Genomic DNA, 19,009 nt, shown 5'->3' with positions numbered 1-19,009 from the left:
GAGAACAGTTTGCATGACATCAGTGTAACCTGGCAGCCATGCAGAGTGGACTGGAATGTGCATTCGTGAACAATGACGACTTCACTGTACTTGTCAGTGGGGGTGGCAGACTCTTTTGAATGAGCATGTGTACTGTGTGGCCCTCGCATTCAAAATGACTGAGTAGAGGAAGGAATGAGCATCAGATTTTGTGTTAACCTTGAACATTCCTCAGCAGAAACTATTTGGATGATTCGCAAGGCTGCAGCTCTGGGCATCTGGTGATTGGCAGCTTCATCCCCAAAACATACCTGCTCTGCATCATGTCTCATGCATTTTTTTCGTGAAACATCAAATCACCCAGATGACTCAGTCTCCCCTACAGCCCAGATTTGGTGCCCTGTGACTTCTGGCTTTTCCCAAAATTAAAATCACCTTTGAAAGGGAAGAGATTTCAAACCATAGATGAGAATCAGGAAAATGCGATGGGGCAGCTGATGGCGACTGGGAGAACTGTGTGAGGTCCCAACATGCCTACTTTGAAGGGGACTGAGGCTCTTTGTCCTATGTAGTGTTTCTTGTATCTTGTATCTTCTTCAATACGTGTCTCTATTTTTCGTACTACATGACTGGGTACCTTTTCAACAGACCTCATATCCTTGTCCTCTGAGGCCATTAGTATGGGCCTTTTTTACTTGGTCTTTTTTTTTTTATGTATTTTCAGCTTCACATTTAGAATGGGGAAAGGAGTTGGCTCTTCTCTCCACTGCAGCATCCTGGGAGATTTTTTTCCTTAACTCTTTTTAAAATCTTGGCAAAGTTAGGAAGTCATTTTGCCATTGGCATCCCAGAAATGACAAGCGTAGGCTTGGTGATGTTGGCATAGTTTGTGTAGTCAGGCTGGGTCCCTCCAAAGCACATTCTGTTACTCATGGCTGAGGGTTCTTGCTAGTGAGCCTTCACGTTCCCCAGCCTTCCACCACTAGTTGCATCCTTACTATAAGGCCTGGAGTTGGGGCAGGGAGCATAAGTGAGAACCAGGAGCCTGTAAAGTATTGTGTTCCAACAGTTGGTGCACGCATGTCCTTTCACAAGTATAAAAGCAAGAGGCAAAATCAATCAGGGGTCTTTGTCATGCTCTGCCTCTTTCTGAGGAGGTGCAGGCAGACAGTAATCTGTGATTATCAGCAGTGTCTTGAATTTTCGGTGATGTTTACCCACTCACAGGCTACCCCAGTGAGCAAGGTCAGGGGCTCCGACCCCAATTGATAGAAGAAACTGAGGGCTTTATTGACTTGCCCAAGAACACAGGGAGGTCAGGGCTCAGTTAAAAAAAAGCGAGCATTGCCTGGTTCCCGTTGTTAGCATAAAGCACCAGACTGCATTGCCTTCTGCAGCATGTGCTAATTGTTCATTTCTGACAAAACACAACAGGGAATTTTTCCTTTATAGCTGGTTATAAATGTTCAAGATACCTGTAGTCACTCATAACCTTTGTTTCCTTATCACAGCCAGCAAGTGATCTTATCTGTCTTCTTGCTTGTTCTCCTCCATTGTTACATCTCTGCACAGAAGTTGAATGTATGTGAAAGCACTCCATAAACTGTCAGTGATACGTAAACGTTGTTTATGTATGTATTATTATGATAGTCATATTCTTTTCATTATTAAAAGATAAATAAATATATTTCCATTTCATGATGGCCAACAGGGTTGGGTGTTACACAAGTAACACTACCCTGAAGTCACTCAAAATGGCACCTGTCACAACAGCACGAGCAGCAGTAGCATGACGTTCTCAGTCACAGAAGTCTTTCGGAGAAGCACAAATGGAGAAATTGCATTGTAGTGTGAGGCAACAGAAAGGAAGCATTAACAGAAAAGAAGATACATAGACAACTTTGGGGGAAGATAAAAGTATTTTCAAGTAGAAAAGATAATATTGGGGAAAATTATTTTTCTACCAGGGAGCAAATCTTCCTTTCATGTTCTTGATTATATATATATGTATTGTCTGTGTGCAGGATATATATGTGCATGTGTGTGTATGTATATATAGAAAGATAGATATAGATATCTAGATACAGATAGCTATTAGTAGAGAATTCCCTACTGGATTTTTCATGTGTCACCACCCGCACGTGTCGTTTTGGAGCCAACACCTGTAGCTCCCACGTCCTCCAGGCTCTTCCCGCCTTAAGGCTTGTAACATCTCACCATCCTTTCAGCGGAGAATTATCTCCAGCTTTCTCCCTTCCCCATGGATTTTTTATCTAAAAAAATTCAAACTTAAAGAAAAGCCCAAAGAATAGTACAGTGAATATGCATCCTGCTCCTGGAATATTTTTCCCTTTGGATGAGCCATTTTCAGAGTCAGTTGCACACTCCAGGCACTCCATCCCTCAGCACTTCGGCATCTGTCTGCTAGGAAGAGAAAATTCTCTACGTGACCACTGTATAACCACCATGCCCCAGAGAGCTGAGATGCTCGCAGTACTGTTATCTGAGACCCGGTTCGCGTCCAGGTGTGCACGGCCGTCTCAGTGCCAACCTTTATTTCCTTCTCCCAGCCCACGGTCCAGGTGAAGATCGTCCATCATATTCTGTTGCCATGATGCTTTGGTCTCATTTTCTGCTTTTTTTTTCTTTTCTCTCCTTTCCCTTTCTTTCTCTCTCTGTCTTCTCTCTTTTTCCCTCTCTCTCATTCTTTTTTTATGGCATTGACAATTTTTAAAAGTTCAGGCCAGTTTTTTAATCTTACCTACTCTTGAAGGAAACACAATTAAGGAACTACAGGATTTTGCCCTATGACAGTTTGGCTTGGTTGGTTTGGGGGGCGGGGTTTATTAGTAGTTTTATTCTTTTTTTTTTTCTTTTTTTTTTTTTTTTTTTAATTAAAATATTTTATTTATTTATATTTATTTTTAGAGAGGGAAGGGAGGGAGATAGAGAGAGAGATAGAGAGAGAGAGAGAGAGACATCAATGTGCGGTTGCTGGGGGTTATGGCCTGCAACCCAGGCATGTACCCTGGCTGGGAATCGAACCTGGGACACTTTGGTTCCCAGCCCGCGCTCAATCCACTGAGCTATGCCAGCCAGGGCAGTAGTTTTATTCTTAAAAGGAAAGTTTAGGTTTATGAAATAGACTTTTTAGTTTTAGACGCAGATGTTTAATGGTTGGAGACTTAAGTTTGAGCTTTTATTTACTGAATTTATTGGGGTTACATTGACTACTAAAATTATATAGGTATAAGGTGTACAATTCTTTCTTTTTTCCTTTTAACCTCCATGATATTGTGGCTTGCTGTTAAGCTTCTTAAGGGATGTATTCCTATTAGTTGTGTAAAATTCAAGACAGGTTTTGCTTTCCAAATATCCGCATCCTGATAGACTCCTTCAGAGGCTATCTTCAGGATATTCCCGAGGCGGAGGGACATGAGCAGGAGCACTTGTGACAGAACGGCAGGTGTCTCTGGAGATTTGCTTTTGACATTCACAGGCCTCGTCCCACCAAGTTCTCTCCCCGTACCCGTAGTGCACACCTGGCCGGCACATCTTAGAGCTCTTCTGGTTCAAGCCCCTTGCTTCATATCTCAGCAAAAGTCAAGTCTTTCAACTTGATGCTGCTCTTTTATGTAAAGATGAAAGCAGATCTCATTGGGATCGTTAGAGCTTTTCACTCATGAAATTAATGTTTCTTATCACTGTCACTGATTACTCTCGAGGTTTCAGTAATGTGAAATAGTTTGTCATTCCCTGGAATCTCCCTCTGCAGGCGCAGAGCCTTCCGAGTGAATCTTAGGGTAGGCTGGAGGAGACGTGGCAGAGTGAGGATGGGGGCAGCCCAGAATGAATGGATCTGCATGGTTTCGCCTTTGTAACATGAAAATGCTTTTCTTAAAAGCAATAAACAAGAGAAAGACAAATATTCAGAGTTAAAGGAGGGGAGATTTTTCTGTGTTAAAAGACCGAGGCCCCATTCAAAAAACATTCACAAGAACAATGATTTTTCTAAAAACTTGATTCCCGTGTCTGCCTCATGCCTTCAGACATGTCTTCTCCACAGACTCTCTTCGAATTTCAAAGGCAGCTGCTGCCCTAGACGACACGAAGTCAGATGTGTGGTGGGCACAGTGAGGTGGGCCTGAAACCTGGCTCAGTTACCTGGTGATAGCTGTCACCTTGTTAGAAGGCAGTTTCTTTCACTTGAGAATGGGAGCTTTTCTCAGCCACAGGCAAGCATACAATATCATCCAGGAAAATTTTTCTTCACTGTAAAGTGGAAAATGCAGTAATACAAGCTTCCTGAGTTAAGAAATATGATCTCTATTCCACTGGCGATAACACACTAATTATCACAAAAAGGGTAGGTTGTCCTTTACGGGGAAATGTTATGTTGACGTGGTACATAATTTCGGCATCTGTCGTGCCTTACCTTGGATTGTAAATTCAGACCAACAGGTCTGCAGAGCCGTTTGGCCCTTTTGGAACTAGATTCCCTTGCCTTCTAGAACAGCTTGCTTATAAAGATTGGGTTGAATCGGGCATTTTGCATTTAATAACACTTCCATTCTCAAACTAGTATTTACTAAATGTCTACCATCTGTTGAGTGATTTTACTTAATTATTATTTTTTACCTAACAGATAAGGAAACTGAGGCCCAGAGAGGCCTGGTAAGTTGTGCAAGTCACACAGCCAGTAAGTAGGAGAGACGAGATTTGGACTCGGGTCTTTCTGACTCAGGGTTGCCTCCCCGTTCTCCGTTTGTCAGTCAGTAGGGGGCTTCTTGGAGATCAGGTTGGTTGCCAGTGAGCAATGCCAAATTAGTAACTGTCGGGAATGTTGTGGGGAGAAGGACTGGAAGCCCGTTAACCTGCACACCCGATCTTGTTTTTTACTGGCTGCAAACAGCTCAGCCCTTCTGAGCTAACGTGGCTAACGGGCCAAATGCGAGGCTCCACACTGGAATGCTGGTTGTTGGGCCTTTGGCCTCCAACCCCAAAGTGAAGTCCAAACAAATCAGGCCGTGTCATGTGAGAGCTGTTTTAAATGCCTAGGACAGAGGCAGGCCTAGAGCTGCCTAGGCCAAGGGCATTTCCTCTTCCCTGCAAGCCCTGAGGTGAATGTCGGACCTTAGTATTCCAGTGGTCCATGGGAAAGCAACAGAGATGGCCTCAGGTTGGTCTAGGCTGCCCTCCCCACCAGGCAGACAAGGCGGAGAATGAAATACCAGATGAGAAGAATGGGATTTCACTTTGGACCAAGAAAATATCCTTGCACTTGACCCTGACCAGCCCAGGGATAGAAAGGAGCCCTGGAGCTCGAGGAGGCTGAACCCAGCCAACAGCACTCCTTCTGAACACGAGTATGTCCTGTGAAATGGATATTTGGTTTTTTTCCTCCATTCCGAAAGAGGGATCTAAACCAAAGAGAAGATGTAGCATTCCTTTCTCCTTTTCCCTAGGCAATGCCCATGTTCAGGCATAAAGAACGTGCATATTTATGTAGGCATATCTATATACATATTTAATATCTGCACAAAACAGTAACTTTTGGTAGTAAAATTTCACTTTAAATGTTATCCGAATTGACCACTTTTAGCAAGCTTAATTATCGTAGCTCAAGAGTGTTTGCATTTGTTTTGGCTGATGAAAACAGAGCTCAGTGGTGAGAAGGGATGTGGGGGCAGGAGATAGGGGAACGATTTTCTCTGCCATAATGAAAATTTATCTGTGTGGCAACTTTCGCTTTGAATACGAATCAGAGTGAGTTCATGCTTTGAGACAAATTTATGGTTAGCAGTAAGATAAAGGCCCGTTTCACTGCCTTGTTTTTACTTAATAAATCTTAATTACTCTCTCTTCATAAATTACAGCATTTACCATGCTTTATCTCAGTCATCAGATTTGTCATATATAGCATTAGTTTCACAGAATAATTGCCTTTTGGGCTTTTTGTAAAACATCACCTTATATTCTTTTTTCTTTTTTTTTCCTCGCCAAGTCTCTATTTTGTTATTGTTCATTTCAAAAGGCTCTCCCCCCCCCCCATTTTTTTTATTGTTGTTGAAGTCCAGTTGTCTCCATCTTCCCCCCACCGCCCCCTCCCACCCCAGCCATCCCCACTGACATTCTTTGTTTTAGTGCTGCAGAGGATTGCCAGCGGGATATTCAGGGGGCACGGTAGTGTTGTAACATCGCCTCAGCTTTCCAAGGAGGCACTGACAGCAGTTGGGCTGACTCGGGGTATCGCAGCCTCGTGAGCTCACCAGTTGAAGGTAAAGTAGGAAGGGGAGAGAAATGGAGTGCATCACAGGCTGTTTTGAAAGACACATACTTTTATTCCTTTAAAGTACAGTGCAAAATATTTCCTGGTGTAGATCCCAGAGCCTGACCATAGTGAATAGATTCATTTGTAATTAGTAGAATTTGACATAAATATGCTGAAATCCTAAGGAATATTTTATTGACTTAAGTAGAATGTGCAGCCTTCTTCATCCTGTTAATTTGCTTCGCAAACTCTGTCCTCATAGTTAATGTGGATTTAGACTTCAGTCCCACCCAAGTTGTCACTAATGTTCCTTATAGATTGGTGGCATTTACTTCTCTTGGCTCCCAGTATGTGAAGAAGGAGTCCACAAAATGTTCAATTTTATGTTGATTGGACAGACTTGAGAGGCGCACCAATGTATCGATTAACTGTTTATCAAAAGAAAGTCACTGAAGTGGACGTAAAAACGTATGCACTTGCTGTGTGGTTGTGGTCTGCACGCCCTCACGTCCACACCTCACTGTTCCCCTGCTCCTCCGAGTATCCCATGGGGAGGCTGGGGGGTGCCCCCCAAAGGCTGCAGTTCCTAGTGCCGCAGTCACCTGACCACTGAGTGGCGAGGCCCACGGCAGACTCTGATGAAGGACTGGAGGTGGGAGGAGAGAGGCTGCAGGGTATTTCTCCTTCCCACTCCTCCTCCAACAACATGTCTGGTGGCGGATGGGTCTTGTCCAGGGCTCCAGCTGCTGGGAGACAGACCCTCCCTGTCGCCAGCATCCTCTGGCTGCCTCATACCCTGACTCTAGTAGCTGCCTCTCTGCACCCCGCCCTCCAGCCCTGGGGCAGGGGTGGCGTCCTGCTGTGGAGAATCCCTGAATTGCCTCCCCCTGCCCCCTGACCTCTCAGCTCTTCCACCACCTGTGTGAAGTCTCTGCATTAAATGTGCTGTATATTCCATACTCGGAGTGGTTTCTTTTTTCTGACACATATTTTATAGACCATTTTTGTTTTTACTTACAGCTTATGGACATTGGGAAAGGGAATGTTACATTATTCATCACCTCGGTTAACGTATAATGAACTGGGCATTGCTTGCAGAAAGCGGGGTAGAGAAGAGGCAGGGAAGAAGGACCTGACTGCCCCCGGGGAGCTCCGTCCGGTGGGGAGACAGTGCTTCGGCAGAGTGCCGCGGGCTGCGAGGGACCAGGCGAGGGTGGTGGTGGGACATCCAGGAGCCCTGCCAGGTCTGGGCGAAGTGGATGAGGAAGGAGGGTGCTGCCAGCAGAAGCAGCAGTTCGGACAGAAGCACGTCACCTGTGTGGTTGCATGGGAGTCTGTTGGGTTAAGGGCGACGGAGGGGGAGGGAGCGGGGAGGTCCTTGGGCTGACTCACCATGGGCAGTGAGGACTCCACCCGGCACAAGGACTTTATCCTCCTGTGCTGAGCCCTGAGGGCGCTTTAAGCAGGGGAATTACATGAACAGATTTATCTTTTAGAAGGGTCGCTCTTGAGTGTGGAGGAGGGATTAGAGGGCTCAGAGTGGAGGCAGAGAATCCAAGCCAGGTGGTTAGTGCAGAAGTCTTGGCTGCAGGGCTGATGTTGGAATGGAGGCCTGAAGTTAGCGAGGGGATTTGGGAAGAGGAGAAAATCAGATACACTAGGAAAATTCAGTGTGCAGAACACGGTGGGGTTTTTTGGGGTGTGGGGGGATGAGGCATATGTTGGGAGTTGTCATTACATGATAGGTCATTTGTACTCAGACAGCAGGATGTGTTTGTTTGGTTACGCTAAATAAGCATTAAAATTAGAAGACTCTTTAATTGGGGTCACAAAGTGCCCTGGGAGGTATCTTGCATGTTTTTGCTGCTTTATGCTCTGGATGTATTTCAGGTTTCGAAGAACTTACGGTTGCAGCACTACTCATGTTTGACAAACAAGTGATTCTTTTAAAAACCAGTCACTGTCCCCCACCCCCTGTCCTTTTCCTGGCTATGATCTTCCTAATCTCTCTCCACTAGTTGTAAAATGTATTGACTATCTTATCTCCTGCCTCTACCTATCATACCTTCCCCATCTTCTGACTAAATAAAAGAATCGGACTCTTATTTGATACATCATTTCATGGGTGTTTGTGTCTAGGGCTTTTAGATGTTTGTCAATAAAACATCCCCTGCTGACGGAGAAAACCTATATGTCTGTTGATTATCAAACCTCCACATGCTAGAGACTGTGAGAGTTTTACAAAATTAAAAGGACAGCATTTGCCCTCTACAAGCTTGATGTCTCAAAACCAGCCTATGGCCCTGGCTGGTGTGGCTCAGTGGATTGTGTATGGGCCTGTGACCAAAGGGTTGCCGGTTGGATTCCCAGTCAGGGCACATGCCTGGGCGGCAGGCCAGGTCCCCAGTGTGGGGTGCATGAGAGGCAACCACACATTGAAGACAAGCCTACGGAGATAAAATAGGCAAGAAGATAATGTCAGAAACAGTATCTGCCTTGAAGCTTTCTGCAGCAGGGTTTGTCTTGAGATGATGCTCCAGAGTCACGGCCAGGTGTTGGCAGTGTTGATAACTGACCGACGCCAGCACTCTTCATTCTTTGACGATTTAAGGTGGAGTGTCGCAGCTGAGAGCCCGGGTGCTGGGGGTCTCACTTCCTAGCTCTGCCTCTTATTATGTAGGTGTCACCTTGACCAAATGACTTGATCTCTGTGATTCCCATCATTATCTATGAGACAAGGATCATAATAATGTCTGCCCTAGGATTGTTTCGAGGATTAAATGACAGATGTATGTGATGTGCATAGCACACCAGCTAACACGGTGTGGCGCATGACAAAGACTCATTCCGAAAGCCAGAGTGCAGCCTCGCAAGGCTCAGCTGAGAAAGGTGCGCTCTGTGAGTGGCACGGGTCATTGCTTTCCTTGCACATGAGAGCGGTGTGGCTGACCCCGAGGTCCTTGGTAGTCAGATGGTGTAGATTTTAGAGAAAATCCTGGACCATGCTTTCCTCGGGATGAGTTAGTCTTTCGAGTGTTCAAGTTACCTCTTCAGTCACATCATGTACATGATGGGTTGTCACTTCAGGGCACTCCCAGAAACAAGTTTGAAGCCAACAGGTGGCAGGTAATACCTTAGAGGAAATTCAGGCGACGCTGCCTCTCTGAAACCTTTTTTTGATATCTGTCACCCCGCTCCTCATTTCAGTTCAACACATATTAATTGAGCACCACTGTTTTTTTTTCTATGTTAGGCTCCAGGGAAACAAGGATGAACAGACAGTTCTGTCCTCGTGAAACTTGCCATAATGGAAGTATGTGTAAACAAGTTCAGTGCACAGGTGCGAACAGAAATGGAAGCGGGTAGAAGGTCCGAGCGGTACTTGGGGAGACTAGTAAGGAGCATTTCACAGGTTCAGTGGCATCTCGGTAGATTTTGTACGGAACAAGAAGACGGGGAGTCAGCAGGCCAGCATGGTTTCTACAGCATGTGTTTGGGGTGGGGGGGATAGGAGATGACATTGAAGATGCAGGCAGGAGCCGGACCATGCAAGAGCTTGGCCTTGATCACGTGGACATGGGGGGCTGCTGAGGGATTTTAGGCAGTGGAATGCTGTAAGACTGGCATTTGCAGCAGGACCATCCTGATATGGAAGATGAACTTGAGAAGGATGTTGGAGATGCTGGCAGGTTCATGTCCTCACTGCAGATTTATTAAGGCCAGTGACAACAGTCCTACTTACTTCTGTATCCTTGAAGCCTAATGCTTTTTAGACATGTAAGAAATGTTTTAGAATAGAGACAGCCCAAGTTGAATTTCCCAATTCCGCATCCTTTCCACAGAACATGCTGACCTGGACCTCCATCTGTCATGAGCAGCTTGACTGAGATCATAATAAATTCTTTCCTTCTTGGCATTCTTTTAACTAGTACTCCGTATTTACTAGTCCCTCAGTGCAACTGTAGTGTGTGGTGATGATTGATGCTTATAATTCTGACCCTGAGGCACTTCGAGCCTTCTAAATCATCAAAAGCAGATTAAAGTATATTCAATATCACTGTAATGTTTGTGTGTTTTACTGCATTCTTATTCTTTGGAAATGCATGGTTTCTCACGTGCCTGTGCACGTAGGCACAGTGAGAGTCTGCGGTCACCCACAACTCTCCTCTCCCTCACAGTGCCTGCCGGCACAGCAACTTTGTTAGCCATGCATGCTTAGAAATAAGCAAGCAAAACAAACCTGGGGTTTCTTCTTCCCTAGGAGGAAGCAGGTTGGCCCCAAAGGCGCAGATTGGACAGAGATGAGAGAGAAAGCGGTTAAAAAGTGGGAGTGAAAACACAAGCACCGGTGCAGACTAGCAGGTCAGGCAGTTCGCAGCGAGCCGAGGCTGCAGCCCAGCCCCGGAAGAGCAGGCCAGGGCAGGGACACCAGCTTCACAGCCTCATGTGCCTCAGCCCAGACCACCGGGTGTGAACTCGGCAACATGTGCACCAGCTCTATTTGTATTACAGTAACAACTGCTCAGTAAAGTGCCGAACAGCAAGTTGTAGCGTCAATAAGTAGAGCGTCCTGTTCCCTACACTCACACCTCCTTTCATGAAAACCGTTATCACTGCAGAGCTGACAGTATGCCTTGGCCCGGAATGAAGAGCCCTGAACGGAGGCCGAATGGAGGCCGTGAGAGGGCTGGCTCCCTTTTGTAGCCTGGCTCCCGGAAAAAAGGGCACTCCTGTTGTTACCAGGAGGGAGATGGGCGGTTTTGGATTTTCTTTTGGGGCTTGTGTGTTGCAGTGAGTAGAGATGCCTCTTGCATGTGGTTGTGCAGACTTGTTTTTCGGTCTGTGCCTGATCACCAAGTTGTGCCTGTGTGGGCGCGCCCCGCTCGCTGTCCCAGCCCGGAGAGCCAGGCCCCACAGCACGGGGACTCCATGTGGCACCCTCTGGGCAAGGGCGCAGGCGGACTTTAGAGCTAGCTCCACCATTTGCCGGCTCTGTGACCTGGACAGGCCTCTTCGTATCTCTGGGTCTCGGTTTTTCTTTTTCTGAAACGCTGGAATAATGGAAGTTCCTCCTTTACAGGGTTGCTGTGAGGCTGAAATACAATGCTGGACATGAAAATGCTTAACTGGGAAGCCATGTACACATAATAGCCCACTAACTATGCTAAAGCACATGATAAATATTCTAATAAAAATAGAAATGTTTCATCAGCAAACACAGCGTCCTCAAAATTTTCCCCAAAGTACAATGGGGGAAATGAACTGTTTATTGAATTCCTACTGTAGAGTATATGTTCTGACTGTTACTGTATCCATTCCACAAGCTAGAGGTTAGATCCCTCTTTCAGAGGTGAGAAAACTGAGCTTCTAGTCGCACAGCTGTATATACACCAAGCATGAGCGGGATTTGGCCTCACTCCAGAACTTAATGCTCCTTCTGCTCACGTCAAGTTGTCTGTCTGATTACACCTCTCCCTCCTCCAGCGTTCTTCAACGCTGGGAAGTCGCTAGCCATTTCTTAGCCTTCCACTCCTGCAAGTGGGAACTGCTGAGCTCCCACAGCCCCTGGAGGGACCAGCCGCTCCAGGAGAGTCGGGGTGCGGGGCGCTGAGACTCCACCGTCAGCGAGTTGGCCGGGCCCGGGCTGGAGGCAAGGAGGCAGGCGTGCCGCCTTTCCCAGAACCTTGAGATGGCCATGGCCCCGGAGCTTCTGGGAGTTCATGCTGTCTCTGCCACACTGTCGTCCAGCCTCACGGAGGTGGTTTAGGGAGCCGCTGCATGGATCCTCCCTGCAGGAATCAGTGCCTCTCGTTCATTCTGACCAGCTCCTTGTTCTGCTGGCAGAGGGAGTGAGATTACATTGATTCCATGTGGAAACCGCTCTGCTGAGCTTTTCTGGGACCCTCCCTGTTAACTCTGATGCCAAGTATTGGGGGAAGGATCCCCAAGGTGGTGGTTCATTAACTGCCCAGTGGGACCCACCGCCACATGCCTTCTCTTTCATATATCAAGTTTTCGCCGTTCCAGACAGACAGAGGCGGCTTGTGAACTGCAGCCGCCCACACAGAGAACCGGAGATAATGCCTGCTGAAGGGCCAAATTGAATATTCAGAGGGTGTCGGCGTGTGGGAGAAGCATGTGTTCAGGCCGCGGATCTGAGAGGAGCTGTGTGTCGTGTTTCCATAGGTTCTCAACAGGAGGTGCGTAGAGGCGGCAGTGATGACAGGCCTGGCCCTGAACTGCCGCATAAACAAGAAGTCCTTGTTTGACAGGAAGCACTACTTCTATGCCGACCTCCCTGTAAGTATGCTCTGTGGCCTGTCCTCTGCAAGTGCTCAGGAGCTGTGGGTTCCCGGAGCCAGGGAGGAGGGCGGGCCTCTCATGTTTTCCATCAGAGCTCTGTCCCCCTCAGCGGGAAGTGCTGCCCGGCCCGGATGAAGACGGGAGCCCCCGATGTTTACTAGATTGGATGCAATTGTCCTGATTGCTGACTCCTTGCTTAGCCTCATGCTTCTGGCGGCTCGCTCATAATTGAACGGGGAGTAGAGGCCGCTGTTCCCAGGCTCAGCCCAGCCGTGGTGTTTGGCGCTAATTGCCTGTTAGGACAAAAGCTAACTCTGGGGCTGATGCAATGGTAAATGCGCACTGTAGCTCTGTAGAGGCAGCAAGGGCTTCACTCTTTTAAGTTGAAGTTCCCAGTAATAGGACTGTCACCTTTGGAAGCATTTCTATCATCTCACAAGGAGCAAGTAAGTGGATGATAGTAAGCAGAAACATGAACCAGATGTCTAGACTAACAGCTGCAATTGGCTGAGCAGTAAACCCAATATTAACCTGCTTTTTCCTTAAAATTAGAAAGCATTTTTCTTTGAGAAAAGCCAGTGGGAACTAGAGCCAATTTTTTATAATGTTGAACAGAACCAAACTGTAATGTTGGCTGGGTTTCCCCAAGTGATGTTTCACTTGATCAGAGCCTCGGACACTCCGAGTGGCCCTTCTTCAGATTGAGAAAAATGGCTGTGATGATACTGCTTCCCGCTCTTCTTGAACTGGAGACTGGGGTGGGCTGTTTCTTAGTAAGCAAAGGTGGGAGGAAACTTAAATACGAAAAAAAACTAGAACCTGAACTCTCCAGTTGCTGCTGCTCTTACCCTCTGGCTCCTAGCCTTTGGAACACTACTCTTTCCTGGGGTGGAGAGAATGAACCCAAGTGTTTTGCATCTTTGAAGAGTGATAACCCATTTGGTTAGGGTGGGAGACTTAGTGATATGTGACTGAAATGAGATGTTTTGATTATCTGTGGCTTTGTATTCTTTCTGGCCCAGTAGCTCAGATAATTCAGAGTTAGTGTTGCCAAGTATTACATGGGACATACTTACACTAAAAAAGTACTCGTTATTTATCTGAATAAACAATTTATTTAAGTTATTCAAATTTGAATTTAACCAAGCATCCTGTATTTTATTTGGCAGCCCTACCCCGAGTTTAATTTTTATGAATCAAGACTTCTGTTTTCACGTAGAGGATGAGTTGGCCTAAAGCCGTGGTCCTCACCTCAGGGTCTGGTTCCTGGGCCACCAGCCTCAGCTCCTCCTGGGAATTTGTCAGAAATTCTCAGGCGCCACCCCAGACGTTTTGACCAGTGTACCAGGTGATTTTGAAGCAGCTACAGTTTGAAAAACGCTAGCCTCATGTCCAGGACTACTGATTCTGAAGCCAGACCATCCAAGTTCAAATCCTGTTGTTGATACTTACTAGCTAGGTGACTTTGGGCAAGGCCCTTAATCCTCGCCCTGTCGTGTACCTCCTTCCCAGGGTTACGGGGAGTAACATGCTGAGAACACAGTGTCAGAGACTCCAGTAAGCTCTGCAGGCGCTTCAGCTGTTCTGTGTTCTTCTCCAGTTCTCCAGTATCGGTCTGCCGCCTCTGTAGCAAATGTTGATGCGTATGTGTATCTGCAAGTGATTCTTCCTCCATCTAGGAGGAGGTGAGGGAGCCTCCTAAGGTCCATCAGTATTTCACTACTGCGTGCTTTCCATTAGCTGAGTGTGAGTGTCCCAGCAGTTTCTGGCTGGAGGAACAAGGAAAGTTGGGTCAGGGAGGGCAGCTGGCACAATTGGTTAGCTTAAAAAACAGGAACAAAACAAGCTTATGCTAGTAGCAACTGCTGTCAGCCCGTGCTGAGAGTGGATAACAAATGCTTAGCCAGCACTTCCCAATAAGGAGAGTCTGTCAGGAGCCCAGTAATCAGATGCAGGGTTTAGGCTAATGAGCTAAGTGGAAACAATACATCCTTTTCTTAGAGGCCTCTGACAGTGAGATTATTGTTATTCCCCAAAATGGAACTTCAGTAGGGAAGATAGGATTCGTGTTGTTAATTGCATCATTATTTTCAGGGTGAGGGGTCCAGGGAAGGTTAAGGGGGATGGAAAAATCCAGAAGAGGCCAGGCTGAATTATGGCTGCAAGGAATAAACTAATTTTTCTTCCCCCTTTCCTTTTTCCTTTCTCACTTAGCCATGTTGTGTTTTTACGTAAGCCTACAGTTCTGTGACGTTTAAAAGGTGTAGTAAACTGGACCCGCCTTTTATTTATGGACCAGTGACTAGGTAATGCGTGTTTGTGTGCAGGCAGGCTACCAAATCACCCAGCAGAGGCTCCCGATCGCTGTGAACGGGAGCCTGGCCTACAGCATCCGTGTGGGCGCGAAGCGGAGTCAGGTGATCAACAAGACGGTGAGGATCAAGCAGATCCAGCTGGAGCAAGACAGTGGCAAAAGCCTCCACGATGACCTGCGGTCTCAGACGCTCATTGACTTGAACAGGGCAGGTAGGCTGAGAGATCTTCTGTAACTTCCTGCCAGCATCCCTGCCTGCCCTCCAGTTCCCTAAGCCAGTCGAGGACCCAGGCCCAGGAGCCTGACGATTGGGTGAGAACGTCAGTGTGGGCACTGGCACAGCTGATCCGAGAGCCAGGATTACTGCTGGGCTTGCTGACAGCCCATCCCTGAAACAAGGCAAACGTAGCCACCTAGTCAGGACTCCACAGCCGGATATCTTAAGTAGACTTTAAATGAAATGAACCCAAGTTAAGAATCAAAAAATGGGGGGAAAGAGAGAAGCAATGCAGAGGCTCGGACCCACTTCAGCGGTCCTTCCGCGGCACAGGGCAGGGTTTTCCAAAGGGTTCGGCTCACTTATCTGCTGATCGGGCTGGAGCGCCCCAGCCAGGCTGACGCTGTCTCTCGTTGGTAGGAGTCGGCCTTCTGGAAGTGGTCCTGGAGCCGGACATGTCCTGTGGAGAAGAGGCGGCCACAGCCGTCAGGGAGCTGCAGCTGATACTTCAGGCCCTGGGGACCAGCCAGGCCAACATGGCAGGTAGCAGCCACCCGAGCAGCGCCCCTCCTCCTCCCCCTTCTCCCTTTCTGCTTCCGGGGGTCTCTGCGTTTGGGTGTTATTCTCCGCATCAGCTCCCTCGAGGTGGTCTACATCCTTTTTTCAGCTTTTTGCATTTCTGGTTGTTTTGGTTTTTTTCCTTAGAATTTTCCTTGGATTCTTTTCTGAGCTCCTGACCAAAATAAACACACTAAAAACAACAGTACAGAGACACTGAGCCCAGGAATGTGAGATTAGGAGTCACAGGAGTAGATGCTTTTTCTGTGGCTTCATGCATAAAAATGTTGTGGGGATTAATGGACTAATGTGTTTGAGCCGTTTGGTCCTTGTCAGTGAGAAGACCCTTTCTGTGTGCACCTGGGGTGTCTCTCAGCGAGTGAGTGCCGTGTGGGTGGCACTTCTTTGTGGGCTGAGGCTCTTCCCTCGAGTCTCTCTCTTTTCCTTCTTTTGTAGAATTTTCATCCACGTACAACTGAAACCAAATTATATAAACTGTAAGCCAAGGTTATGATTTCACAAAACCTTAACTTTGAGATAAACTCTTACGTTCAGTGGAAATATGGTAGGAAGTTAAAATAAACAAAAAAAAAACCCCACTTCCTACTTGTACCCTCGGAACCAAACAAACGGTACATTTCAAGTGTTTGCACATTGGACGTGAAGACTGCCAGTATCGGTCAAGCGCCGTTTTGTCCTGGTCCGCTCCCTTGGCCTCTTCCTAGTGCAGCTCTGCCGGCCCAGAAGTCCTGAGAGCTAGTCTCTTCAGCGGTTTTCTCCCTATTTTCTGTTCCCGGGGCTTAAAAAAAAAAACTTCTGCCTCCCACAGAGCATTCCCTAACAGAGTGGAGAAAGGATATGGCTTCTGCAAGTATAGTTAGTCTGTAGCTCACTACAATGGTGTATCAGGGTTTTCCACAGAAGCAGACCCAATAGAGTAGAATGTGTGTATGTTACACATGTATATATATATTTATACATGATGAGAGTTACTGTAAGGAGCTGGCTCATGTGACTGTGGAGGCTGAAAAGGTCCAAGATCCGTGGTCAGGAAGCTGCGGGGGAGCTCATGCAAGAGAGCCAAGCTGGGCGAGAACTGATAGTGTAGTCCCAGTTCAGGGCCAAAGGCCTGCGAACCGGGAGAGCTGAGGGTCTAAGTTCCAGTCTGAGCCCAAGTCCAAAGACAGAGCAGATTACCACCAACTCTGTCTTTTGTTCTATTTAGGCCTTCAGTGGATTGAATGGGGCCCGCCCACAGTGGGGAGGGCCCTCTGCTTTTCTCAGTCAGAGAATTCACATGTTAATCTCATCCAGAAATTCCCTCACAGACACATCCAGAAAAATATTTTACCGACTATCAGGGCACCCCATGGCCCCATCAAGTTGACACATAAAATTAGGCAGCATGAGCCCTGACTGGTGTGGCTCAGTTGGTTGGAGCATTGTCCTATACACCAAAAGGTCACGGGTTCAATTCCCGGTCAGGGCACATTTGGGAGGCAACTGATGTTTCCCTAACATCGTGTTTCTCCCCCCCTCCCTCCGTCTCTAGATGTCTCTAGAATCAATAAATATATCCTTGGATGAAGATTAAAAAAAAACATTAGCCAACATGAGTGTTCACAGTGGTTCCAGTAAATACCATTAATGATGATGAATCATCTCCCTGCCGGTTTATAATGCCATTTACCAACCTTTTTGTGCCATGTAATATGTTTGCATGGTGCAGAGGGACTTCTGAATTTGTAATACCACATTTGTTACATAGGGCATCGTACAAACAACAAATTGTTACATCAGAGCACTGGTACAAATCGAATCTGAAGCCAGGACTTGGTAATTTGCTGTCTCCTTTAAGCTAAAGACGGGAAAGGCGCTAGCCACGTGAGTGAATGAGTGGTATAACGGTTAGCCGCCTACAGGTTTGCTTTAGAGAAGTGAGGCTGTGTTTTAGAGGAAGGCGACGCTCCATTTTAGATTTATGGCTCCTGCTGCTTTTCACCCCCAGAAATAAGTGAAATATGGGCAAGCTGGACGGTTATCCGTTTATGCACTAAGTGTTTATTCTCTATTGCTTTAAAAAAAGTTTTTATTATTCCATTCTTCTTCAAAATAACTGTGCTTTCTTCCAAACCTATGGAATAATAAACAGGCCACCTGTTAGCTAAAAAATACCCCATCTGGGTCCTTGCCAAGAGATAAACCATAACGGCAAGAATGCATCAGTTCAGTGACAGCTGAGCGGGTTCATTAAATCACATTGGCTGTGACACTTTTTGTTGCTTATAAACACAGATTTAGCAGCCTCGCCTGGAGCACAGCAGCAGAGGGGCTGTGGCGGTTCCGGGGTGCTATGGGGAGGGAAGGAGGTCTGCCGAGAGACTGCAGGGGTCCAGCTCTTCGTGCTGTTCCAGGGTTCTCAGCCCCGACCCCTTTGTTCCCACTACTGTGTGACAACCGTGTCAGCTCCGAAGACTGCAGCTGGCGAACTGAGGGCCACTTTAGAAAGGACCAGCGGACCCCCAGGGTGCTTTGGGGGCAACTCTTAAATTCCTCTGGGCTGTGGTTCAGTGAGCTCCTGACAGTTTTGCTGATGAGCACAGACCAGCTCAGCCTGGGTTCCAAAAGTCATTTCCTTCTCGGTGGACATCTGCCACTGTTGGGATCCTCAAAGCAGCCTATCAGGTTGAATGTGTATCTGCATGGACATCCTGTGTTTCAGTGGTAGTAGTATTTTCAATTTGGACATTTAGCATGTGCTCATTGGTTCACTAAGTATCGTTAAAATTAATTTATCATCTTACTTAAACTTTACAACATTCCTGCGAGAGAGGTGGTGTTGTGCCTGTTGTACAGGTGAGAAGACTGAGGCTTGAGGAGGTTGGACTGTTTGCCCGAAGCTCTCAGAAAGTGACTGAGGTAGGACTTGAGCCCAGGTGTGTCTGAGTCCGGAAGCCCTTTCTTGCAGCACTGCCACACTGCCTCCTACTGGCAACCATGCAGTGTGGCAACTGCCAGAGTTAACTTAGAAAGGTAGTGCGGTGGAGCCTGGGTGCTGGCGCCCAGGTCCAGACCTGGGTTGGAATCCTGTCCCACCGCCTCTAGCCGTAGACACCGGGGCAAGGTATTTGGTTTCTCCGAGCCTCACTTCCACTCACTAACAAAATGAGTCCCCGAATAACTATGTATGGAAAGGGAAAAGAAGAAGCCAAACAGGAAAGAAGTCATCCGAGTCTTGGGGCAGAGCTGGGGCGGCAGGGGCCGTGGTTGACTGGGGCGAGGAAGATTCGGGGAGCAGTGCCTCTGTGGGAGAACATCTGAATTCTGTGTCGGAGGGGTTGAGTTTGAAACGCCGAAAGGGTGTCTC

The 19,009-nt window shown here is 47.2% G+C and overlaps 1 protein-coding gene across 2 annotated transcripts in view; it reads left to right on the top strand.

The window, feature by feature from the left end:
• Window positions 1-19,009, top strand: part of GATB (glutamyl-tRNA amidotransferase subunit B) — a 73,130-nt gene that overhangs the window by 13,516 nt on the left and 40,605 nt on the right. The window contains exons 3-5 of one of the 2 annotated variants that reach the window (XM_028521899.2): window positions 12,437-12,550; window positions 14,881-15,079; window positions 15,505-15,627. In XM_028521899.2, coding sequence (XP_028377700.1) covers window positions 12,437-12,550; window positions 14,881-15,079; window positions 15,505-15,627 — 436 coding nt within the window. The remainder of the gene's footprint in view (window positions 1-12,436; window positions 12,551-14,880; window positions 15,080-15,504; window positions 15,628-19,009) is intronic. The other variant, XM_036031896.1, reaches the window with a different exon arrangement.

The sequence above is a fragment of the Phyllostomus discolor genome, chromosome 8 (genome assembly GCF_004126475.2).
Source record: "Phyllostomus discolor isolate MPI-MPIP mPhyDis1 chromosome 8, mPhyDis1.pri.v3, whole genome shotgun sequence".
Lineage (NCBI taxonomy): Eukaryota > Metazoa > Chordata > Mammalia > Chiroptera > Phyllostomidae > Phyllostomus > Phyllostomus discolor.
This window is presented reverse-complemented; position numbering and strand designations above follow the sequence as displayed.